Source organism: Spermophilus citellus (genome assembly GCF_964194105.1).
Source record: "Spermophilus citellus genome assembly, chromosome: 2".
In the NCBI taxonomy this organism is placed as follows: Eukaryota; Metazoa; Chordata; class Mammalia; order Rodentia; family Sciuridae; genus Spermophilus; species Spermophilus citellus.
In genome coordinates, this window is record NC_138183.1 from 251608981 (window position 1) to 251634640 (window position 25660).

Here is a 25660-nt window from a genome sequence, read left to right on the forward strand (position 1 = left end):
AATTTCTAAAAATAAGGACACTTGTTTGAAGGTCATAGAAAGGATATCTTTTATTGGAAAATGAGATGTTGGGAACTTCTTCGAGGTATCTTTTTATTTTTTAAACTGATGTGACAGAGATTGGATCCCAGCATTTGGATTTTTTTCTTAAAATAACCATAGGGCCTTTAACTGCAGGTCTTTATTTCTCAGGGACAAGCTCCTCTCATTGTTCTTCAGGTCCTGTTTGCACCATTGCAATTTCTACAATTTCTAGTATGGACACAACCCCGAGAATTTTTTTTCCTTTCTAAAGTTTTCTTCTGTGGTAGGTGAATAGTTCAGTTTTGAGATTTATAGCCTGTCTTAGTTCCTCTTCCTCACACAATTCATTCAGGTCTTGAATGAAAAGCCTCAGGGGTGACCTTCTAGCTTGCAGTGATTGCAGCTTCTTGCCTCATAGCTGAGAAACCAGGTCTTTCCTGTGTGCAGTCTGTCCTATGAACAGAACTCCAAAGGATAAAGTATACCTCTCTGTCCTTTAAAGAGGAAGTGGTGGAGGATGTAATATGCCTGAGGGGGAGGGGTCTTAGTTTCCATTCCCTTACCTTGTAGATGTACATAGGGTCTAGCATCTCTCTTTCTAAGCTTACATTTTTTTTTCATACTACACAGTTATACCTTACACCAATCTGTCCCAGGGACAGATGGGTGTAGCAAAGGGACATGGGGCATAGAAGAGCTAAAACTGGTCCTGGCATTGATATACTTTGATTTGGGCAAGGGTAAGCCGCATAAAAATTCTTGAACATGTTTGCCCAACAGTAAAGTGGAGATGATGATCCTTTGTTGTGCCACCTTACCGGATTGTTATAAGGCCCAAGTGAGGTTATGTGCATGAAAGTACTTTGAAAGTTGGAAAGTAATGTGAAAAGAGGGGAGATTACATTGGAGGAATTTTGTGAACTGCTTGCTCTTTGTAGGCTCTTGCCTGAATTGAGTCTCTTTCACCTTAATTGATCTAGGCTGAGAAATGGCTAGTGCTTGAGAGCTAAGCGTCAAAGGTGAGCAGTGGTGTTTGGTGAGCATGGGATGAGAACACTGAATAATTGAGTGATCCAGAAACCCTTTCTTTGTTTTGTCTGCTGGTTTAGTCTTAAAGTAGCTGTGAAGATTTTTATCCTGTGTTGTGGTTCATCTTTACTCTTTCTTTTCTCACCAGGGAGTTGGGTGAAGTGGCAGGGGGAAAGGGGAGAATGGGAAAAAGCCCTAGTCAAAAGTGACTCTTTGGGACAGTCAGAAGCTTTGTTATGTGGGAGCCAATATTTTATGACATACTCCTGGAGAGGAGGGTTTGGTGGCCTGGAGGTAACTGGCAACAGCTGGGTGCTGTTGTATCCAATTTGGGACCCATCGGGTAGCATGCCCTGCCCCCCTAATTGCTAACCCTCTGTCTGCTGCTTTATCAGACTACGCGTTTGTTCACATGGAGAAGGAAGCAGATGCCAAAGCCGCCATCGCGCAGCTCAACGGCAAAGAAGTGAAGGGCAAGCGCATCAACGTGGAACTCTCAACCAAGGGTCAGAAGAAGGGGCCTGGCCTGGCTATCCAGTCTGGGGACAAGACCAAGAAACCAGGGGCTGGGGATACGGCATTCCCTGGAACTGGTGGCTTCTCTGCCACCTTCGACTACCAACAGGCTTTTGGCAACAGCACTGGTGGCTTTGATGGGCAAGCCCGTCAGCCCACGCCACCCTTCTTTGGTCGCGACCGAAGCCCCCTGCGCCGTTCACCTCCCCGAGCCTCTTATGTGGCTCCTCTGACGGCCCAGCCAGCCACCTACCGGGCCCAGCCCTCAGTGTCGCTGGGAGCTGCCTACAGGGCCCAGCCTTCTGCCTCTTTGGGTGTCGGCTATCGGACTCAGCCCATGACAGCCCAGGCAGCCTCTTACCGCGCTCAGCCCTCTGTCTCCCTTGGGGCCCCATACAGGGGCCAGCTGGCTAGCCCTAGCTCCCAGTCTGCCGCAGCTTCTTCTCTCGGCCCATATGGTGGAGCCCAACCCTCAGCCTCAGCCCTCTCCTCCTATGGGGGTCAGGCAGCGGCAGCTTCTTCGCTCAACTCCTACGGGGCTCAGGGCTCCTCCCTTGCCTCCTATGGTAACCAGCCATCCTCTTATGGCGCCCAGGCTGCCTCTTCCTATGGGGTTCGTGCAGCTGCTTCCTCCTACAACACCCAGGGAGCAGCTTCCTCCCTAGGCTCCTACGGGGCTCAGGCTGCCTCCTATGGGGCCCAGTCTGCAGCCTCCTCACTAGCTTATGGAGCCCAGGCAGCTTCTTACAATGCCCAGCCCTCGGCTTCTTACAATGCCCAGTCTGCCCCATATGCTGCACAGCAGGCTGCTTCCTACTCTTCCCAGCCTGCTGCTTATGTGGCACAGCCAGCCACAGCTGCTGCCTATGCCAGCCAGCCAGCCGCCTATGCTGCACAAGCCACTACCCCAATGGCTGGCTCTTATGGGGCCCAGCCAGTTGTCCAGACCCAACTGAATAGTTATGGGGCCCAAGCATCGATGGGCCTGTCAGGCTCCTATGGGGCTCAGTCGGCTGCTGCGGCCACTGGCTCCTATGGTGCCGCAGCTGCCTACGGGGCCCAGCCTTCTGCCACCCTGGCAGCTCCTTACCGCACTCAGTCATCAGCCTCATTGGCTGCTTCCTATGCTGCCCAGCAGCATCCCCAGGCTGCTGCCTCCTACCGTGGCCAGCCGGGCAATGCCTACGATGGGGCAGGTCAGCCGTCTGCAGCCTACCTGTCCATGTCCCAGGGGGCCGTTGCCAACGCCAACAGCACCCCGCCGCCCTATGAGCGTACCCGCCTCTCCCCACCCCGGGCCAGCTACGACGATCCCTACAAAAAGGCTGTCGCCATGTCGAAAAGGTACTGTATGCCCCCCCGCCTCTGCCCCCAGCTGGGGCTTAGGGCAAGGGGCTGAGGTTGGCATGGGAGGGGAATTTTAGGCCCCTCCCTCGGTCTTTTCTCCTTTACTCCTGTGGGGTGTGCAGAGGCCGAGGGGGTCGGTGTCTGTGAACTTTTCTGGTCACCAGGGTTCAGGTGGAGCACAGAGCTCAGCCTGGGGTGGTACCAGTCAGGCTGGGAAAATGTCACCATTCTAGACTAGCCCAGGTGCCTAAGGAGCCACTGCTTGCAGAATTATGGCTCATACCCTTTCCCTATGTCTCAGGGATTCTTAAGCCTGTTACCTTGTTGTCCTGGTGTTGGTGGGGGTGGGCGTGAAAGAGTAGTCCTTTTGGCACTTAATGGCTGAAGGCAAGTTTATGAGATGCGTCCACACTCTGGGAAGTTGGGGACCTTGCTTTCATCCGCCGTTCTGTTGATAAACAACCAAGGTCTTTGTGTAGGACCCATGGGTGGGGATATTTTGTTTGTGGTTTGGGACTATAGACCAAAATTCACCTTGGCCACTTTGGAAAGGAGGGCTTCAGTGGAGGGCTTGGTTTCCTAATGAGTTGAACCCAGGCTTGATTTCTTGGCCTGGATAGGGTGAAGAACCTTCTGACAAAAGGAAACCAAACTGTTGGAGACCAGTCTGATCACACCCTCCCTGTCCCTATTGGCATCTCCCCCATGCCCATCTGGAGCCCTCCCCTCAATTGTCTCATTCACCAACTGTCTTCTTCTCTCGACTAGGTATGGTTCCGACCGGCGTTTAGCCGAGCTCTCTGATTACCGCCGTTTATCAGAGTCGCAGCTTTCGTTCCGCCGCTCGCCGACAAAGTCCTCGCTGGATTACCGTCGCCTGCCCGATGCCCATTCCGATTACGCACGCTATTCGGGCTCCTATAATGATTACCTGCGGGCAGCTCAGATGCACTCTGGCTACCAGCGCCGCATGTAGGGCCATCCTGGGGATGGGGCACCACGGGGAGGGAGGGAGAGGTAGGTAGGGTGCAGACCCAGGTTATAACCACTCTGGCCCATACCTCTCCCATTGCGGTTTTTCATCCCCTCCCTCTACCATGTGGGCCTTCCCCAGGAGACCATCCTTTTGAGTGTTTGGCAGTAACCTACTTTGTTCCTTCGCCTCAGCATCACATCTTGTTACTGGCTCTAGATCTGCGGTTTCCCCTCTACCCTGCCTCCCATCTCTCCAGAATGGGAATTACTTTTGTTTTTATTTTTTCCTGGCTCCCTTTTATTTTTGTGCGCGATATTTAAGGTCGTGTGGATGGGGAAGCAACCTGCAGCTGAGGTCGGCGGCGCCTTTTTCTTTTAGATGTGAGGGAGGCCAGGAAAGGGTTAGATTAACCATTTCCTGTGCGCCAAGCTGTGCCAGCAGTCCAGGGGGCCCTGATTGTTCCTCTGTAGACTGTTGAGACTGAGATCCTATTGGGACAGTCAGTTGGTATGTGTCCAAATCCCTGCTCACCACTGATGTTCTAGCGATGGTGAGCAGCACAGTCCCAATTCCCCATCTCCCCAAGTAGGTGGTGTTAGAAAACCTTAATTTCCCCCCCTTTTGTATGGACTACAAATAAAACTTGGGGCGATTTGCAGTTTGGAAACCTGGTTGTCATTGTCTTGATTGCACTCAGTGTCAGAGGAGCCAGTATGACATCCAGGAAGTCATGACAACTAAAGGGCAGATAGCCTCAGAAACCAGGGTGGGTTTGGAACGGGGTTTGAATGTGGGAATTAGAATGATTTCTCTGCTGCCCAGTGGGATTTAGCTCATCGGCGTCCTACTAGCTTTCAGCCATCTTTAGGGCAGGAGAGTCCAGACCAAGTGGTTGGACTTCTTAGCCCTCAATTTGGTCACACCAAAATGCAGTAATATAATACCCATTTTCCTCTGCCTCTGGTTGGCTATTTGCCCTGCCTTTTCTCCAGAAACAACCTGAGCTCCAGCAGGGTGGTTGTAGGGGTTGGCTTTTCTTGAACATTAAGTGGGGAATGGGCTGCTGTGGTGTTCACAAGGTGGGGTATATCCTTCAGACAGTTGGCTCTAATGAGCACCTGGGCTGGGACCTGGAAGGGAGCCATAGTCGGGTGGGGGTAATGTCCCTATCTGATGCTGCCCTGTGGTTGGAGAAAGGAGGGAGCAGGGAAAATTTGAAGCAGTTGTGAGGCATTCTGGCCAGAGTGTCCTGGTACTTCGCCTGTTGAATTTCACCATGGAGTGTCCTGCATCCTGCCAACCCATCACAGCACCTGAGACTTCTTTGCCTGTGCCCATCTGTTAATGGTTTTCAGATGTCTTCTTGCTGGGTTTATATTTGGAGGTGTCATAACAGACTGGGAAGTGGGTGAGGTGCTAGTAAAATGAACTATGGGGATGCTGGGATTGGGTGAGAAATTGAGGATTCTGCCTATACTCTTACTCCAGAGCTAGGAGTTGAGGACCTGGGCAAAAAATATGACAATTTCAAGAGAGAACAAGATGGAGGCTTGGTAATGATGGGTGAATGAAATAAGACTGGCTGGATGGGTTTATATCAAGAAAACCTACTCATGCTCCTGTGGAAAGGGTGCTTTAAGAGATTTTTGACTTGGGAGGCTGCTAGGGCAAAGTTCACTGGGGAGGTATGTGTGTCAAGAAGAGTCCAGATGGGTTGTCTGCCTCCTTAGCGTCATATGAACATGCCTATGACAAGAGTAGTTTGCCCTCGATCTCCTCTTCCCTCTGCCAAATGTGCAAAAATAATATGGTTTTAAAACCATGAGCTTGTATTTGTGGATGCTAAATGGGGTCATTCAAGGGGGTACGGGGGCCATAGCTCTTTTCTTTGCTTCTCTTTCTGCTCATTGCTTTGCCTTTGGGTGCTTTGCTGCTCCTTTTTTATTTCTTTGCAGGACTGGGGAAGAATGGGAAGAGAAGTTTCATAAGTTTCTTATTACTTTTCTGTGTGATGGTGGAATGATCTGAGGGCCATGCTAACAAGCTGACCTTTGATTAATTACCCTGGAAAATTGAGGGTCAATTATAGAGCTGTGATTGTGGCCTCTGTTATTTGCAATATTTCTTTGTCAATGTGGCTTTCTGTCATCTTCCTTTATCTTCAGTGAGAGTTCTGCCACTGTCCCAATCCCATGATTCCTGCAAAAAGCTTAATGTGCTTTCAGGGCCAGTGTTGACGTTCTTTATTGCAGCCCCAACTCTTCAGAGTGACCTGGCCTATTTGATCACTCTTAACTGTCGGTCATTTTTAGGTCCTGATGCCCTTGCTGCCTCAGCCCTCAGGCTTTCAAGTCAGAAGGAGCTACAAAGCTAAATCATTTTGTCATTTTCCTTTCTCTTGCAGATGTTTTAAAACCTCCCCTTTTTTAATTTAAATTGTGCCATTTGTGTTAATCCCATATTGCACTCCTACTTTGATTTTTTTAATTTGATTTCCAAGGTCCTATAACTTGGGAAAAGTTGGATTTAGTGAATGAGAGAAGGGACATTTGATGTATGTTTTAGGAAATGTGCTCTCAGTCTATCTTCTGATCATTCAACTTTACACCTGTCACCTCTACAACTTTGCAGTCATTGGAGAAGTTTTAGTTGATTTATTCTTGGAACAAGGCCACATAGAGACTTCTAGCATTGCCAGCTTTCTCTCTCGAGTTTGGACCTTGTTTTAAATTCTGTTTAGGGTGGGCCTGGGGCCCCATCTTTTGTAATGGAGGAATGGGACTATCACTGAGGGGCCAGTCTCTACAGGTAGGTTGCCTACTAGTCATAACCCCTAGTTAAGCTCTGGCAAAGTCCTTGCATAGTCTATTGGTTCTTCAGGCATTTTGTCCAGCCAAGTCAAGTCTGTGGACTCCCATGGTTGAGTGAAATCATAATGAAAATATATTCATTACTGGATTTATGGACGAGTATGCTGTGTAATAATAGGAATTTAGGTAATAGAGGAGGACAGCATATGGAAAATTTATACCTTTAAAAAGGTTATAAAATGGGATTTCAGGTTTAGCTGTAAATCATTTGAAATATCTGTCTATAATGCTTGAAATGCAGTGCTCAGGTAGCTGAGCTCTTGGTCTGACCTAGAGAAAGTTACAGTGTGGAAGTTTCAATGACCTACCTCGATGAAACAGTTAGTTAATAAGTAATGATAGACAAGTGATTAGGTTAGGAAGGAGAGGATGTGGTATCCCCAGTTGTTGGAGAATACTTTCTGGAGGTGGGACTTGATTTGAAAACCAGCTTTAACTACTGAGAGAATAAGACTTTTGTCTCAGGTTTCCTGAGTTTGAATCCTGGTGCTACCTTTTTGCCATGTGATTTTGGATGCCAGGAATTCTGCCTCGTTTTGGTCATCCAACATTTCACTGTAAAATGTTGAAAGTGCTTTTCAGGGCTGGGAATGTAGCTCAGTTGTTCAGAGCGCTTGCCTAGCATGCTCAAAGCCCTGTATTCAGTTCAGCAAACAAAACACACACAAAATGCTTTTTTGTGTTAATTAAGTCTTCATAACAACCGAAATACATTAGATATTTTTATAGGTTTTTGTTTTGTTTTGATACTGGGGATTGAATCCAAGCATGCTTTACCAACTGAGCTATATCCCCAGTGCTTTTTATTTTTTGAGACAGGGTCTTGCTGAATTGCTGAGGCTGGCCTTGAATTTTGTATTCCTATCAGCCTCTTGAGTTGCTGGGATTATAGTTGAACACTAATGGGCCCAAGCTAGATATTTCTAAACCTACTTTATAAGAGGGGAAGTTGAGGTTATAGATTAAATAATTTTTCTTCAGCTCATATGTGGGTTCTACACCCCAGCACTGGAGAAAAGTCACATGGCTAACAAAGTGCTTGATCGAGGAATTGAACCACCATTTGAACCATCCAGGACTTTGCTTGTTATCTTTATGGTATGCTAGTGTTGAGAGGGTCAAATAAGAACATGTGACAAGTTCTCATTAAATGCTAGCCATCATAGATTGAGATGGCTTTTATGAGTTATGCCTGGGATTGATTTAGGCCAATGGACTACACCAGTTTTTGCTACCTTTATTCTCTGGCAGTACTACTCTGTGTTGGATAAGAAGAAAGGTTACTATGCATGGTTAGGAACTTTATAGGCGGCTAAGGGTATATGGCTGGAGGGGGATTAGAGGCCTGAGAAACCTGTTTGGTTGGCTTACTGGCTCCCTAGGACCATTCATAGAGAATTTGGGCATTTATCCTATCTGTAATTCATTTCTGGTCCAGGAACCAGAGTTTTTAAGAGTATAAATTGTAATTTTCACCCCTAAGGGTGTGAGGCTAATATAGATTATTTGTATCTAAATTTTCACTGACATTACTGTTTACCCTTACATGTGGAATTTTGTCCATTTCCCTTTCAAAAGTCTAGGCTCATTTCTCATTTATATGCATGTAATATTATCCCTCCTGTTTAAGGTTTGCAGCCAGGTGCTTATTTATACATATTTATGCTTTTGATAAAATGTCATTCTGGATGACTTGGGACAAGTTACTTTACCTTTTAGGAACTTGGTAGCCTGATCTGCAGTCCCCCACCTCCCTCCCAAATCAGCAAACTTGATCATCAAAATGTCTGGACATGGTAGTACAGGCCTATATAGACCATAGACTTGGGAATCTGGGGCTGAAGGATCACCTGAGCTCAGAAATTTAAGGTCAGTTGTGCAACAAAAGTGAGAGCCCCATCTTAAAAAAAAAAAAAAAAAGGCCAGGCATGGTGGTGCATGCCTGTAATCCCAGCAGTTTAGAGGCTGAGGCAGAAGGATCGCAAGTTCAAAGACAGCCTCAGAAACTTAGGTCCTGACTTAGGTCCTGAAATGAAAAGGACTGGAGATGTGGCTCAGTAGTTAGGTGCCCCCAGGTTCAATCCTTGGTACCATACCAACCAAACAAAATCCGAATCACTAAAATGGTATCTACAATGTTCCAGACAAGGATCTGTTAAACATTGTATCATTCTCTCTCAGAGTGATGAATAAGGGATTAGTTGTCTCCCCCCACACACAATTTAAGCTGTATTTTCAGTAAAATAATAAACATAGATATGAAGACACTCAAGCTACAAACCTCTCTTCCCAAAGCTTCATTTGTCAAAGTGCTCAAAATCTCTTAGCATAGGTTATCTCTGGCTTTTGGCCATCTACTTTTTGTTGAGGGAGATTGGAAAATTAGACTAACTACTATGAATAAAGATACATCTTCTCAGTACTGATGAGTGTCCAGGATTTTGTTTTGTTTTTCCTCTTTGCAGTGTTAGGGATGGAACCCAGGTCCTTGCACATCCTGGGCAAAAACTTGAATGCTAAGCTACATCCTCAGCCTGGTTCAGGTTCTTAACCTAATACTGAGTGGAAATCAAACTCACCTCCTTTTGGTAATCAAATTAACACATGCATTCGTTCTTTTATATTTTAACTGAGCAAATATTGGAGTGTCTTCAAGGTGCCAGGTGCAGTTTTAACATTGGGAATATGGTATAGAATAAGTATTTGCCAGGAACAGGAGAGGGATAGAAAATGAAAAGATAGAATTTCAAGTAGTAGGATTTGGAAAAATAGCATTGTGTTATGAGATAGAGTTGCAAGGCAAGGTTGGAGTAGAGGAAGCCTTTAAATGGCGGGGGCGGGGGGGGGGGGGATGAAGGATCTGCAGAAAGAATATTCCAGTCTGAGCTTGGTACAATAAGGCTCTTGTGTCTAGAGGGGGGTAGTGATTAAACAGATTGAGAGATTCCAGGAAGAACTTGATTTGATAGGGTATTAGAGTCCAGGGAGAGGAGTTTGGATTTCCCTCCCAGTTGTAATTGGTTTTAAAAAGCCTGGGGATGTTTTAATTGGTTAGTTGGGTGACTTGCAAAAGCAAGTTATGACTAGATCTGGTGAGATTTCAGAAGGCAAATCCAGTAATTAGATTGAGTGTCCTTGGGTGTCTGCACACTGGCATGAATGGTGGTCCTAAAATGATGTCTCCAACTGCAGATGTAGCTCAGCAGTAGAGCTTTTTGCATGAGGCCCTGGGTTTGATCCCTATCACTGCAAACAAAAAACAACCCAAAACATGAGTATTTCCTGTCTCAGATTTGTAGAGATTGAAGTGAGTTGACTTCATATTCTTTGGTACTCTAGAAGAAAATTTTGTTTGCAAGGTTTCTGGAACACAAAAATTGGAAGATCACACTGAAAGGAGATGAGAGATGTGTATTTTATTATGTGTTGTGATTACCACCAAATGCTGGTCCCCTTGGCAACACACTTTAACTAGAATTGGTTTTCTTCATTACCAAACCTGTGGGTAACAGTCTTGGTGGTGCATCACAGTCCAAAATGAGAAGGAACAAGATTAGTAACCACATCTCCAAAAGTCATGTTTTTGATTTTTAAGGACCTTGCCTTTTTCTACCCTAGAATAAGCTCCACCAATTTTCTACTATTGGATTCCTGAATCATGTTGGGTTATAAAATCCACCTTTTTTGTTTAGTACTCTGACTTCACCTTTTGCTTTACAAAATTCCTTAATCTTGTTCTTTTGTGGCTGCTTTGGGTGGTAGTATATTCTGTTTGTGTCATCTCCACTCCTGATGATCCCTTTCGTCATCAACAATTCACTGCTTTGGCTTGTTTTGTTCATATTTTAAGTTTTTACATCCAGCACTTGCATCCCCCTTTCCCCTTTAACTTCCTCTTCAAAAAAGCTGCTTTTGCAAAGGGTCTTGACTGAAGTTGCTTGCTTAATGAACAGGGGATCAAATGAAGTAGCCAAAGAAAGGGTGAGGAAGAAAATGTGATGAGGGAGTGAGACCCTGTGAAGAATGTTCTTGATTGTATTTGTTTACAGCTGATTGTGACAATGCTCTTCCCTCTAAGGTCGGTTGGGGTGGGGGGTGTTAAACCTACAGCTCTGGTTGATGGCACCCAATAAAATAAAACAACAACAAAAAAACTTTGCTGCTCCCGTTTTTTCTTAGGGAGGGGGTGTGGGGGTCTGTTTCATTTTGGATCCTGGGAGGCTGCTTGCTAGAGGGAACTTGGTCTCCCCTCGTGGATGGTGCTGCCTCTGGCCGGCCTACTTTTGGGCCATCACACCTGGTCAAGCGGGACCTACTGACTGTTGCAGAGTTCCTTTCACTGCCTACAAGTAGTTTTAAATTTGCGGGCAGCTTCGGGACTTTCAGGGCTACAGTGCGAGTTACTAGCCTGAGAAGGTTGATTTTCTCAGGTGGGAGTCCTCGCTGTTTTCTTACCTGGCGCTGTGTCTGAGTAAGCTACTGTCCACAGCATCCAGGATGCGAGGTGGGTGGCGTTTGGGAGTTTAGAGGGGGAAACTTGGAGTAGGGGACAAAGTGGAGTGCAGAATGCTTTCGCGTTGTGCACATGGAAGTGTCGAAACGTGGAAGCTTAACAAAGTTGGCGCCATGAAGCTACCGACTGCCACACCGGGGCCCTCGCTCACTCCGCCTAATGGCGGGCCGCCAGTCGCCGGTGAAACCCACGTTTGTGGTTCCTCCCTCAAGCCGACCTCTTACCCAATCAGTGGCTTCGGCTTCTCAATGTTGGTGCTCATTGGCTTTCGCATAAAAGCTCTGGGGTTACTGACGTTTCCACCTCTTCCCGGCCTCTCAGGTAATTGGCGTTCGCGGTAACCAATCAAGAGGAGGATCTTCGGGAACGCCTGCCATTTACTTTATTGAACGACCAATCCGGTGGATAGGTCACCTCCCCCTCTCTACCCAGAGTCACTGCTGCGGCCGCCGCCATTTTAGCGTTTTGTCAGAAGCGTCCGTGCCGCGAGGAAGAGGCCCTCCCGATTTCTGTGCGGTGAGAGACTCCGAGCCCTTCCACTTTCTTTCCTTTGCTTTGTAAGATCTTGTCTCACTACCTTGGGCGTCGGGGGTGTCCTGGTTGGGTCGCGGCCTGCGCGCCCGTCACTGAGAGACGACCTCGGTCCTCGGCATTGCGCGGTAAGCATAAAGCAGCCCTTCCCCCAACACCTCCTGCCCGAGAATACCTGGCTTTCCCCCACCCTGCCCCCTACCCTACTTGGCTCGGCTTCCTGCCGCGAAGTTTTCTTTGAGATAACCCCATTATCCTTAGATGGAGCATTTGCAAGGCCGTCTTGAGAGTTTCTCGGGACCTGGGACATTGTTGTCTGGTTAATGAACCTGAAGCCCCCCTCTGGCCAGGCATTTCTCCATTCTGCAGGCGCTTGTAGGCTGGTACCTCCAGAGAGGCGTTCCCCACTCGGACGCTTTTCCGGTACTCTGCACGCCACGCTCGTGGCTATCTGGTCTCATTCCCGCCTTCGTTACTTCTAAAGGAAGGTCCTAAACAGCTATTCCAAGGCCCACTTTTCCGGAAATGGTGGCTGCTAATGTTACTGCGGGAGGAAGAGCCAAATTGTAGTTGCAGGCAATCAACCAACAAGCCCAGTAAAATTTTTGTCGTATGATTGACCACCTAGTGGGCAGAAAAGCTCAGTATCCCCAGATGTCCATTTATTTTCACTTTTATTCACATTCTTTGAAGGTATCTAACTCTTAAACTCTTTAGCTACTAAGGACCTGTTAGACGTGTTCTCATTCCTAGAGGTTCTCAGGCGGGTTCCTTAGCGGGCCTGTTTACTTCACTCCCATTTCCTTTTGATTACAGTGTGGAGATGTGAGTGTGAAACAAAATTGGAAACATATGCTAGTGAAGGAAGATGGCAGTGGTGAGCCCCCCCCCCCCCCCCAATTAACCTAAGGTCTTTTGTTAGAAATTTTGTTTCTTCTTTCTCAGGCTGTATCGAGATGGTGAAGCTGTTCATTGGAAACCTGCCCCGGGAGGCCACAGAGCAAGAGATCCGCTCACTCTTCGAGCAGTATGGGAAGGTGCTGGAATGTGACATCATTAAGAACTATGGCTTTGTGCACATAGAGGACAAAACTGCAGCTGAGGATGCCATACGCAACCTGCATCACTACAAGCTTCATGGGGTGAATATTAATGTGGAAGCCAGCAAGAATAAGAGTAAAACCTCAACAAAGTTGCATGTGGGCAACATCAGCCCCACCTGCACCAACAAGGAGCTTCGGGCCAAGTTTGAGGAATATGGCCCAGTCATTGAATGTGACATCGTGAAAGATTATGCCTTTGTACACATGGAGCGGGCAGAGGATGCTGTGGAGGCCATCAGGGGCCTTGATAACACAGAGTTTCAAGGTGAACCCCACTGTCTTTGGGTAGAGAGCTGAACACAAGGCTCTGTGCAGAAAAATGTTGGGTAAATAAAAGGAGAGTTTGGGGGTAGAGATAACAGCTGTTGCTTGGTTGGTGATGATGGGTGAGGCACTTAAAATGAAATGGAAAATGCATGAGTTTTAAGGGCTTTATCTTAGGCAAAGAAAGTCTCCTGGGAAAAACTTGGTTTTCATTTGGAACCCCTAAGGCTTTTGTGCCTCTCAATATAGAAATCCTTTTCTTTTGAAGACTTCTAGTTATTGTGTCGTTTTCTTCTTTTAGTAGCAGGGCACATTGTAGAGAATTTCACTGTGTTGCCTCAGCACCACAGTATCACCATGATGCCTTATTTGACATAAGAAGAACTAGTTAAAGCAACAGTTGAGGGCAGAATTCCTATTAAACTCCCCACCTTACCCCAGCTTTTACCTTTACAGTAACCATAATTAGTCGGGGGTTTTTTTTGTTTTTGTTTTTGTTTTTAGTTGGACACAATACCTTTATTTATTTGTATGTGGTACTGAGGATCGAACCCAGGGCCTCACATGAGTTAGGCAAGTGTTCTACTGCTCAGCCACAACCCCAGCCCACCGTCTAGTCTTTAAAAGGTTATTGGTCTAGTCCATTTGCATTGTGTTTGTAGTAATCCTGAAAAACACTCTAGGATTAAGACTGATTTTGGGAATCTTGGGAAGGAGGCATGGAATTTGGGGGCAGTAAGGGCATGTCTTAAAATTGGTTTGAGGGGGTGATGATCTGACTTAACATCTTTGGTGCATAGAGTACTTAGATGAGTGTTACATTGGAGCCTTGATTAGATGAGTTGTTTTTGTGCCTAGAAGGCCGCATGGGTGGTAATGTGAATTATCAGTGTATTTCAGAGGTATTGTTATTCTTCTCTTGGTTTATGCTGTTAATTCCTTTGGCAAGAGTAGCATTTAGGAGATAGTAAGTAACTATGGTGAGTTGTCAGCTGAACTCTCAACTCTTCTCCCATCTGGGTCTCCAGTGTCAAAAGCTGCCTCCCTTTGGTTGTAATTAAATTCCATATTGGTAGTACATTCCCATAACTCATGACTATTTCAAGCCTGTTTTTTTTTAACCATATCAACATGAACACTGTAAGGGCTAATTCTTTTCCTGAGTACTTGCCTTATTGTGAAGCAAGTACTGCCATCTTTGGTGTTCAGTTTACTTAAATTGGGCCTTAGAGCTGGAGGTCTAATCATTCTCTCATAATGGGTTCCCTGTGTCATGGGCATTACTATGCATTATTAAAGAAAAGTTTCACAGGTCTCCTGGGTCTAGGTTGCTTTCCTTTTTTAATTGGCTAGTTACGAGTTATTTTGTCAACAGCTTAATTGGGAACAAAGACTGCTTTTGTGAAGGGTTGTGATGTTATGTGTGATTTTTGGACACTTCCACATTTTAACCTAGCCATAGAAGCAGTGTCTCTTAGTAGCAGTTCCATGGGTAAGGGGAGGACATGTGATCTATTCAGGACAAGTGATTTTTTTTTTTATCTGATCATTTGATCTCTAGGTTAGTTCTGATGTAATCTATGATTATTTTTTCTGTATATTCTTTAGTGTAACCCATTCATTTCTTTTTGGTTTTGGTGGTGCTGGGGATCAAGCCCAGGACTTTATACACACTAGGCAAGCATTCTACCACTGAACTACATTCCCAGTCCTTCTTTTTTTCTTTCCTTTTTTTTTTTTTTTTGGTGGGGGTGGGCTGTAGGTGCCGGGTGTCTTGCTGTGTTTTCATACTGGCCTGGAACTCCTGGGCTCAAGCAGTCATTTTGCCTGGCATTACTCTTTATAGTAAGTTATGTGAGTGTGTTGAGTAGTGATAAATACTAGACTGGCCTTTTTCCATTTCAGTTTCTCAGTGTTGCGTATATCCTCTATTGTTTGCCCACTCAAGTTGATTCTAGATATTTTTTAAGATTTAGGTCTTTTTCTGGCATTAGAATTGACAAATCCACAGATCATCAGTGCATTTATTAATAACTTTTATGTTTTGAACTACATAGTTGGTTTCTTGATTGCACTCAACTTTCCCTTTGTTACCTGCCAAAGTGGCCGCCTGGGCAAATGCCAGACACAGGCTAGCACTTCAAGGTATTTAAGAACTTAATTGCCTTAATTCTTTTATTGACCGTGGACTTAACCAGATGTAATGTTAAAACAGACTTTTCTTTTATTTGGGTTCCTCCTCCACCTAGAAGTCTCCTGTAATCTGACTTTAATTTTGCAGGTAAAATTATGTATTTACCATTTTTCCTCATTAGAAGACCCATCTATTGACTCCTCCTTGGTTCTAACCATTCACCTCATTAACATCTGTATGTTTGGGTGCTTGTAGCTAGTTTGCATTGGAGACTTTTCACTGGACTTGGATCCCTTCTGAATTTTTGCTTATCAGTAAATCGGTAGATCTTGTTAGGTGGGAATTGCATATCTGAAGAGGATTTAGAAGTTTTAACTTTTCCAAAAAACTTTCTGCTTTTGTTAGTTTCTTTTATTTTCAGAATTCAAATTGTGATTTTCAAAGAAAAATAGTATTAGGTGTATATTAGACTCTCAGTCTTGAAGGAGAGAAAGCACTTTAATCTTGCTGAACTGAGTAGTTTGGTCTCCTGACTAACATTCTCCATTTTCCACTTTTCTTATCCCCTTTTTCTTCCATAGTTTGTAATTCTTTCTAGAAATTGAAGTTTTTGTGAACAACTTGGCCTGTTTTCCTTTCACCCAAGTAGAGGGTCACTAAAATTAGCTGTCATATTGTAAAGAATTCTTATTAAAATGATGATTAAAACCAGCAATTTAAAGCACCCAGTTAAGAAGGAAGACTTTCCTTGAATTTGTATTGTGTCCCCCAAGTTCCCAATTTTCCCAAATTACCATTGTAAGTCCTAGATCAAATCCTGGTCAATCTTTTTTTTTTTTTTTTTTTTTTTTTGGTGGTACCAGGGATTGAACCCAGGGGGCACTCGACCATTGAGCTACATCCCCAGCCCTATTTTGTATTTTATTTAGAGACAGGATGTCACTGAGTTGCTTAGAGCCTTGCTAAATTGCCGAGGCTGGCTTTGAACTCGCGATCCTTGTGTGTCAGCCTCTCAAGTCACTGCCTCCTGAGTTACAGGCCAGCACCACCGTGCCTGGCCTGGTCAATCTTAAATGGTGGCATACTTAGAGTTTTTAATTCTAATTTTGGGTGGTGGTGGTAGGGATATGGAACTGGCTTTTGCATCTTCCTGCTCAAATCGAATTCGCCTTGATAGTGAAGGTTGGAGATGTCAGAAACCTGTGATGTACATATTTTAAGTATCTTTTATATCTGGCCACTGACTGAAATACATTTTTGCCCGTGTTATTTGGTAATGGATGAGATGTTTGTTTTTGAGCGAGAGTAGTTTCGTAAGCAGTAAATCGTGGCATTGCTGTAACATTTCTTCATCTAGTTGATCTTTGCTGGAAATCAGATCATTATACTGAATTTATATGTTGGACCCTCTTAAAAAAATTTTTTTTTGGCAGTGATGCATTAAGAGTTGTCTAGGTAAAGTCATTGCTATGATCAATGGCTGGGGTGTAGGGGCTTGGGCTATGACTAAGAGTGATAGCAACCCTTCTTGCGTCTGTTTCTTCAAGGCAAACGAATGCACGTGCAGTTGTCCACCAGCCGGCTTAGGACTGCGCCCGGGATGGGAGACCAGAGCGGCTGCTATCGGTGCGGGAAAGAGGGGCACTGGTCCAAAGAGTGTCCAATAGATCGTTCGGGCCGCGTGGCAGACTTGACCGAGCAATATAATGAGCAATATGGAGCAGTGCGTACGCCTTACACCATGAGCTATGGGGATTCGTTGTATTACAACAACGCGTACGGAGCGCTCGATGCCTACTACAAGCGCTGCCGAGCTGCCCGGTCCTATGAGGCAGTGGCGGCTGCAGCTGCCTCTGCATATAATTATGCAGAGCAGACCCTGTCCCAGCTGCCACAAGTCCAGAACACAGCCATGGCCAGTCACCTCACCTCCACCTCTCTCGATCCCTACGATAGACACCTGTTGCCGACCTCAGGAGCTGCTGCTGCCACTGCGGCTGCAGCAGCAGCAGCTGCCGCTGCTGTTACTGCAGCTTCCACTTCATATTACGGGCGGGATCGGAGCCCCCTGCGTCGCGCTACAGCCCCCGTCCCCACTGTTGGAGAGGGCTACGGTTACGGGCATGAGAGTGAGTTGTCCCAAGCTTCAGCAGCCGCGCGGAATTCTCTGTACGACATGGCCCGGTATGAGCGGGAGCAGTATGCGGATCGGGCGCGGTATTCAGCCTTTTAAAGCTTGAGGTGAGAGCGGTGGGGTGTCCCCTGTTCTGGTTTGCCATCTCTCCTGCAGCGTATAAGGGCTCCAATTAGGCTGCCTGCTTGCTTGCTTTTGCAGGGTTAGGGTGAAGTTAATAAGCGTGGTTCACAGTTTAGAGAAGTCCTAAATGCTTTAACTTTGAAGTAAGTAAATGTCCTTGGCCCTCCTGGCTATTTTTTTTCCCATGGCTCCCACCAGTGGGAGTCATTTCAGATTGTGCCTGGAAGAACAAAGAATGGTGTGCTGGTGATTCTTGGGTCACACCTATGTGCCATAATTGAACTGATCCTGGGACCCAGATGTTCAGACTGGATACGCTGTTTCTCCAAGGCTTTGTTGAGTTTCCTAGGTGTGTGACATTATTGAGGTCTTCCAAGTTTCCTGTGTGCTTCCTGCTATTTGAAAGGTCTGATATGACCTCTATAAAGGCCATAACTATAGTTAATTGATCATCACTGCTCAGGTCCCAGTTAACTGTGAAGATGGCATCATCTTAAATCTTGAAGTGTATTTCTGAATTCTGGAACAGTTCAACCATTTTTTTGTTTGTTTGTTTTATAGAAGTTACTTGAAAGAGCAGAAAGAAGTAGAAAACATCTCTTAAAAGTGCCCAGACTCCAAAATCCATCTTAGCTGCTCAGCTCAAGATTTATTCCTGAAATAAATGTTAAGTTCATTCTAGTATTTTTTGTTTTTAAACTGTTCCCATAGTGCTAAGTTTAATGTCCTTAATTTCCTCAAGGTGGTATATGGTTAATATACTACACACCTGTTAATTTTACTCTCAGATAATGTTAAAACCAGGGTTGGGAGCTTTGCCATAAGCAGATCACTCCCTTCATCTTCCCACAGGTTGTTGTGGACATTTAATATTCTTGAGCTACCAGCTTTACTTTGAGTCCTCTGGCTTTCTCCATGAAAATGTTTTGAACCTCATGATTCATTTGGCTCTATTTGAATATATTCTCTTTACAAGTTTGCCCCCTTTGGGCTCCAGTTTTTGAGATTACTGTTGCACTTAAGGGTAATTCCCAATGCCCCTTAGTTTTGAGTAGCCCCTAGAGTGTTCCCTACATTACCATTGATATCTTTAATACTGTAGGAACAGTGTAGGTGATATTTTGTCATCTTTCAATTAGGGCAGAAGGTATGCAATTTGCCCAGGTTCACTGGCTAGGAAAGAACCAATTGGGGTTCACTGGCTAGAAAATAACTGATTCGGCTAGAATAGAAACTTGAGTGACTTGATATAGCTTACACATACCCTCCTACTACTTTTCTTTTCAAAGGTTAGTTTCTTCCCTAGGTGAAGTTGGATGCCCTCAGGTCTTAGAACTTGTTCAGTTGATAATAACTACCTTTGTCTAGACTTTGAATGGTTTTTAACTTGGACCTTGGCAGTAACTCCCTGACTGAAACATGCTGGTGACTTTTTTACTCTAGAAGAATACCTTTCCCTTTATCCTGTGTTGATGACAGTTTGTGATGTGGAATTACCTTTTCTGGGGGATGCTAATTTTAACATTAAGAGCAATGAAGTGTCTTTGCCTCTTATGAAAGAAGATTGACTGTTTAGAGAAAAACCTTAATCTGGGATTGTTTAGCAGTCCCAAATCTCTGTCCTTCAAGCTCTCTTTTGGAGATAATGATACTGGGGAACTAGTCCAAGTAAATTTAAAGAGTATCAAATTACCAGATTTTGTAAAGATGTTCTTTTGAAGTTTTAATTGGGAAATCCCTTTGAGCTTTGCTGTAAAGCCCCTTATTGTGCTCTCTTTCAGGTGGGATGTATGTGGGCTGAAATTCCGAGCTGCGGTTGTGCATGAGAATACACCCTTCGTGGTACCCCATCTCCGGGACGTTCTCGGCTCTGTGCGTTCAGTCCTCAGGAACCGTGGACCTTAATTTACCTTCTAAGTTCAGACCTTCTCCTTTGTTTTTCTCTCTCCTGCCCATTTTCCTGTTGTTCAGTACTTCCTGTAGCTTTCCTGTTCACATTCTGTTCTCCCAGCAGGCCTCATTGTATGCAGAAACTGTGGTGGGGGCTATGCTGTTTCCTCCCCACCTCCTGCCAACACTGTGGGTGTTGGATTTGGGAATGACCTTGATGAGAGGGTCACTGCTCCTGGGTTTCTTTTGACCCAGAGGATAGACCTTATAGAATTGAATCACTTTTTTTTCTTTCCGGTGAAATAAATGGTTTTTCAACTTAGGGTTTGTGTGCTTTGAGAGAGTTCTTGCTTTGGCTTGTTTTGTGGTTCTTAATTTGTACTTTTAAAGAGAGGGTGGGTGTGAAGTTGTTAATATATTGAGCTTCAGGTGAACATCATCATTACTTTATTGTAGGTAGGACTTAACAAGTGCCAAAGAGAAAAAAAGGTTATACTGAAGAACCCAGGCAGGTCACCTTATTCCAATGAAGACTTTCTTCCATTGGTCTATCCTTGTTAAAAACAAAAAAATTCCAACTATTTACTATTAGTTTAAGAGGTGTAGGTTTTTCCCTGTTAGAGAAATAGTCATTACCTACCCTATGACTGCCATTCTAACCACCCATTCAGGTCTAAGAAAAGGAAGTGGTTTGGGGGAAGAAGGGGTTAGCTTTTACCTTTCATGTCATATGGGAAATGGAGCGATGGCTCCCACCAGAGAACATTTCACTACTTCCAGAAGCTAGTAATGCTTTGTGATTCCTTTTATCATCAATTTGTATAGCTCTGCTAAAATCTGAAGCATGTTTGAATGATGATGCTGCTCGAATCTCATAGCTTGTGCTAAACCTGGCAGATACTGAACAATGAGGATGGGGGCTGAATGCAAGGAAGAGCCATTGCCTTTGGGGGGGGGCACCAGGGATTGAACCCAGGAGATGCTTAACCACTGAGCCACATGTTTGCCCTTTTTTATATTTTATTTAGAGACAGGGTCTTGCTGACTTTGGTTCTCACTGGGTTGCTGAGGCTGGTTTTGAACTCATTATCCCCTTGCCTCAACCTCCTGAGTCGCTGGGATTATAGAAATGCACCACTCTGTTCAGTTATGGCCTCTTGTTTCTGTCAAAAGAGTTTCTTCTACATGTTTTTATTGTCTATACTTTGCCCCAGTTTCAACATACAGATTTGTGCCTACTCGGGGCATGTCTCAATATTTGCTAAGCAAACCCTGAACACTTGATGATAATGCCAAGCATAAGACTTTCAGGAAAGGGTTGTAATGAGATGTAGCAGCTGGTTTTATTTACTTGGGTGATTTCTCAAGAATTTTCTGTTAACTTCTTTTTTTTTTTTTTTTTTTTTTTTTTTTTTAAGAGAGAATTTTTTTTTTAGTTTTCGGCGGGCACAACATCTTTGTACGTGGTGCTGAGGATCGAACCCGGGCCGCCACATCCCCAGCCCGATTTTCTGTTAACTTCTACCCTCTTGATTCATTCTAATTCATAGATGGCTGAGATTGGAACAGCTCTATTGATAAAACATGGAATGAATTATTTTCTATACATGGGTTCTGTGCTAGGTGTTTTGTGTGTGTTCATTTAAACCCCAGCAAACATTTTTCTGTTAATTTTCCTTCCCTGGCTGGTTTATTCTCTTTACCACTGCCAGTTCTCTTGGAGAAGTCATACCTACTTTGGTCCCTTTTTCTCTGAAGAGAGACCCATTGCTGATGTGTACTTATACTCTTAATCATTATACCCCTTGCTCTGATGGGTGGGGTTGGAAAGTTTCAAAAGATGGGAACTAATGGTATTCATTGAACACATACTTTACTGAATGATACTTTGAAAGTTAGTATTTACATGTCAAGTAGAAAAGTCTGTTTAGATGGGGATAGTCATTGAAGGTTTTTAAATGACATGTCAGAGTAGACTTGGGCATAATTTGTTTTCTTGATGGAATTCTGTGGCCCAGACTGACTTCAAATTCCTAGACTCAAGTGTGACGGGCTACAGGTGCACACCATGCAGTTTATATTTTTGCCTTATGATACAAGCTGATCTGGTTAAAAATTTTAATTCCTTGGTTCTATTAAATGAAGATTTTTGCTTTGAGAGCCTGGTTTCCATGTAGCAGACAAGTTTTTTTCATGGCTCAGTCTGAACTGGCTTAATATGCTACATTACATATTAGAGCTCTTTTAAAAACTTGCTGAACGAAAATACCATATTAAAGAATAGTGGGGGACTGGGTGTGGTGACGCATGACTAATCCTAGCCACTTCGGAGTCTGAGGCATGTGGATGGTAAGTTCAGTTTGAGGCCGGCCTCAGAAACTTGGTGAGATCCTATCTTGAGAATTAAAAGGATTGTGTTGTAGCTAAGTGGTAAAGTACCCCTGGATTCAATCCATTGTGCCCCATAATAGTGAATTCTAAAATTTTTTTTCAGAGATGATTTGAAAAGAAAACACTGATTTTTAAAAACTTTTTTAAAGTTTAAATGTAAATAACAAATTTTTGAGAAATTTATGGGTGTTGGTATCCTTTTTTTAAATACTTATTTTTTAGTGTAGTTGGAGACAATACCTTTATTTTTATGTGATGCTGAGGATCAAACCCAGGGCCTTGCACCTGTTAGGCAAGCTCTATACCACTGAGCTACAAACTCGGCCCCAACACTGATTTTCTTTTTTAATTTTTTTTTTTTTTTTTTTTGTAGTTGTAGATGGACAGAATGCCTTTATTTATATGTAGTGTGAGGATTGAACCCAGTGCCTCACTAATGCTAGGCAAGCGCTCTGCAACTGAGCTACAGTCCTAGCCCCAACACTGATTTTCATTGTTAAAAGTGATTTGAAAATTTTAAGTTGCTAATCCAGGATATTTCTGGGTTGAGGCTATTCTGCTTAAATGGACAAGGTTATACTGCCATCACTTAACCTCAGGAGTTGGTTTTTCAAGAGTAAAGCCTTGTTTTTGTTATACTGAGGATCCAACTCAGGGCATTGCATATGCTCTGTTACTGAACTACAGCTTCACCCCAAGAATAATACTTTGATACACTGAATTTTTCTTTAGATTTTATGATTCATTCTGTTACATGTGTGGTCATCTGTGAGCTAGCTTTGTGTTTCACTAAGTACTGACTGCTTACTGTGTTGATTATGCAGAGAATATGCAGGTAAAGGCATAGTATCTATCCTGTCTGAGCCTTGGGTGTGCAAATTCTTGGAATTCAGGTGGAGATGTGAGTAGTCACACAATTTGGAATGATGGCATGACCCAGCCTGGTTCTGTGAAGGTCAAAAGACCTGTGAGGGAGATCTGGGAGTTTGATGTGTTGTTAAAGCTTGCATTTGTTTTTGTTTTGTTGGGGGGGGGGTGTTGAGGGTGCTTGGGATTGGTGCTAGGGCCTTCCCACAGACTCAACATGTACTGTACCACTGAGTTACACCCCCAGCCCTTGTGTTGGGACTTTCATTTTGACTTAAAAGGTCTTCTAGGCATTCTCCACATCGGGGTTGAAGTAAAGTAGACCCTTACGAGGATGGAGTAGTGAGGTGTAGTAGTGGCCCAAATATGAGTTCTCTGTCCACTAGGTGCTGGTGTTTCCACTGCAGGTGTGTATTGCCACTTCAATTTGCTGGGATCAATATACTTAGTGCTCTGAGTTCTTAAAACATGATGTCCTGCAGGGATTTCCTAGAATGATTGTGATGGGAAGTCCCAGGATTCTTTCTGTATTATGTTTGGAGAACAGTAGTCCAGGTTGAAGCAGGAGTTCCAGAAGGCCATGTCCCAAAGACCAAAACGTTGATGTATTTGAAGATAATGAAATTTTGAGTTCATTTGAAGAATTCACAGCTGAATTTATTGGTCAAAACAATGAAAGTAAATGAACCAGACACTGGGGTATACACCTGTAATCCCAGCAATTGTGCAGGTTGAAAAAGGATCTCAAATTCAACATCAAACTCAGCAGTTTAGTCAGACCATATCAAAATATGTAAAAAGGGCTGGGATGTAGTTTGGTAAAGCACCCCTGACTTAGATCCCCAGGCCAAAAAAAAAAAAAAAAAAAAGAGGATGAGGATACAGAAACTTGGTACTATAATATGGAGTTAGTCTTAGTTGGAGCTGCTGTAAGAAACAAAATGAGTAACTTATACATCACAGAATATTCTCACAGTTGTGGAATCTGGAAATTTAAAAATCAAGGCATTAGCAAATTTTGATGTCTGGTTTCTGTGTTGCTTTCACAGTGCAGAAGCAGTGAGAAATCTTGGGGTTTTTTTGTAAGGGCAGGTAGAATCTTATTTGTGAAGGCTCTGCCCTCATGTCTTGATCACATCCCAATACTGTCACCTTGGGAATTTTTTTTTTTTTTTTTAATTATGGAGTGATTAGGGAAGTATAGAGTTACTTTAGAGAGAGAGAATTTTCAGTGTTTATTTTTTTAGTTCTCGGCAGACACAACATCTTTGTTTTTGTATGTGGTGCTGAGGATCGAACCCGGGACGCATGCATGCCAGGCGAGCGCGCCACCGCTTGAGCCACATCCCCAGCCCTCACCTTGGGAATTAGGATTTCACCATAGGAATTTTGGGGGAAACATTCAGACCATAGCAGGGCTCAACTTTGACATTTTCTTGGTCATAATGATGGCAGTACTTACTAAAAATAATTGTATTTAATTGATGAACTACAGATGGGCAGGTAATGTGTGTAATAGCAGTTCTCATTTTACATAATAGAAATCAGTAACTTTAAAAAGCAGCAAATGGAGGGGCTGGGATTGTAGCTCGGGGGTACAGTGCTTGCCTTGTGTGAGGCACTGGGTTCGATCCTCAGCACCACATAAAAATAAAAGTGTTGTGTTCACCTTCAACCACTGAAGGAGGGCGAAAAAAAACAAATGGAGAATTAGGAGCATCTTATTCAGAAACAGGCCAAAGAAAAATAGTGGCTTCTAGGGAAGTTGGGGCAGAAGACTTAAGATTTTGTAAGTGAACCTTCAAAACTGACCTGAACATTTTATTCTAGGATTGCCTCAGTTGCCAAAGGCCAACAGAAAGCTTGAGTTCTCTATCCCTTAGGTGCTGGTGTTTCCACTAAGGGCTGTGCCTGCTCCTTTAGTACCTTTGTATCCAAGTGCTTGTCTTTCCTTAGGTATGCAACAAGATGGGACCTTTCTGGCTGGAGCTATAGTTCAGTGGTAGAGAGCTTTCCTAACGTGTGAGGCACTGAGTTTGAGAATAGTTAGTTACCTATTGAGTTGAACTAGGATATCCTGATTTATTTATAGACTTAAATTGTTTGAAGAAAGAGACAATTGTAGTGAACAATAGAAGTTTTTCCTAGAAAGCCAGACAAGCAGCCTGGGAACTATGATGTATGGAAAACAAAGTTTCCTGCAGAATTTCAGCATGGCACATGTATGAAGTGCAGAAGGCTCAGAGATGTGAAGCCAGATTTTGGATACATGGCTCAACTGAAAAGGAAAAAAGTTGGGCTTAGTAGTGTGTGCCCATAAACCCAACCATTCTCAAGGATTAGAGGCAGGTGGATCATTTGAGGCCAACTTGGGTAACATAGCAAGACCCTGTCTCCTCCTTCTCCTCCTTTTTTTTCTTTTTTTTTTTTAAGGATTAATTTGGGAATGAAATGGATAAGTCAATTATTAGACAAATTTTAAAAATTTATCTGAAATTTGAGTTATGCATTCATCTTATCCATAGTTTATATTTTAGTAGCACATAAAATAATGATGCATCTTTAAATTAGTGGCTTTTTTTCCCTCAGTACCTGGATGGAAACCCCATCTTTGTTGTTTAATTTTAAGACAGGGTCTTATTAAATTGCTGAGGCTGTCCTCAAACTTGCAATCTTCCTGCCTCCGCCTCCAGTCACTGGGATTATAGGTGTGCAACAGTGCATCTGGCTTAATCTTTTAACTTGTGAAATTTTTTTTTTCTTTGGCAAAGTAGCCCCATTGACAATCCAAGACACAGCTTACTTGTGATGTTGAGAACTTCCTTATTTGTGTTTGGTAAAAACTCCTGTTATACTTGATTTTGCAGTACACCCACCCCAGTACCATTTGGGCACATTGTCATATTTGGCTTATTCTTAATTTTTGTCTACCCTACTAGAAATTATTC

General features: G+C 43.9%; 1 protein-coding gene across 9 annotated transcripts in view; it reads left to right on the forward strand.

Annotated features, from left to right (window-relative positions):
- Positions 1-25660, forward strand: part of LOC308642474 (RNA-binding protein 14) — a 48304-nt gene that overhangs the window by 4050 nt on the left and 18594 nt on the right. The window contains exons 2-5 of one of the 9 annotated variants that reach the window (XR_014020569.1): positions 12752-13174; positions 16855-17548; positions 17763-17913; positions 19346-19776. Coding sequence is in view for 8 of the 9 variants with exons in the window: in XM_081281430.1 (XP_081137556.1) it covers positions 1449-2913; positions 3685-3892 (1673 nt within the window). In the remaining variant the exon portion in view is untranslated. Of the gene's footprint in view, positions 1-1448; positions 2914-3684; positions 4560-11596; positions 11935-12751; positions 13175-16854; positions 17549-17762; positions 17914-19345; positions 19777-25660 lie in introns of those variants that run through there. The other 8 variants (XM_081281432.1, XM_081281433.1, XM_081281431.1 and 5 more) reach the window with 8 other exon arrangements.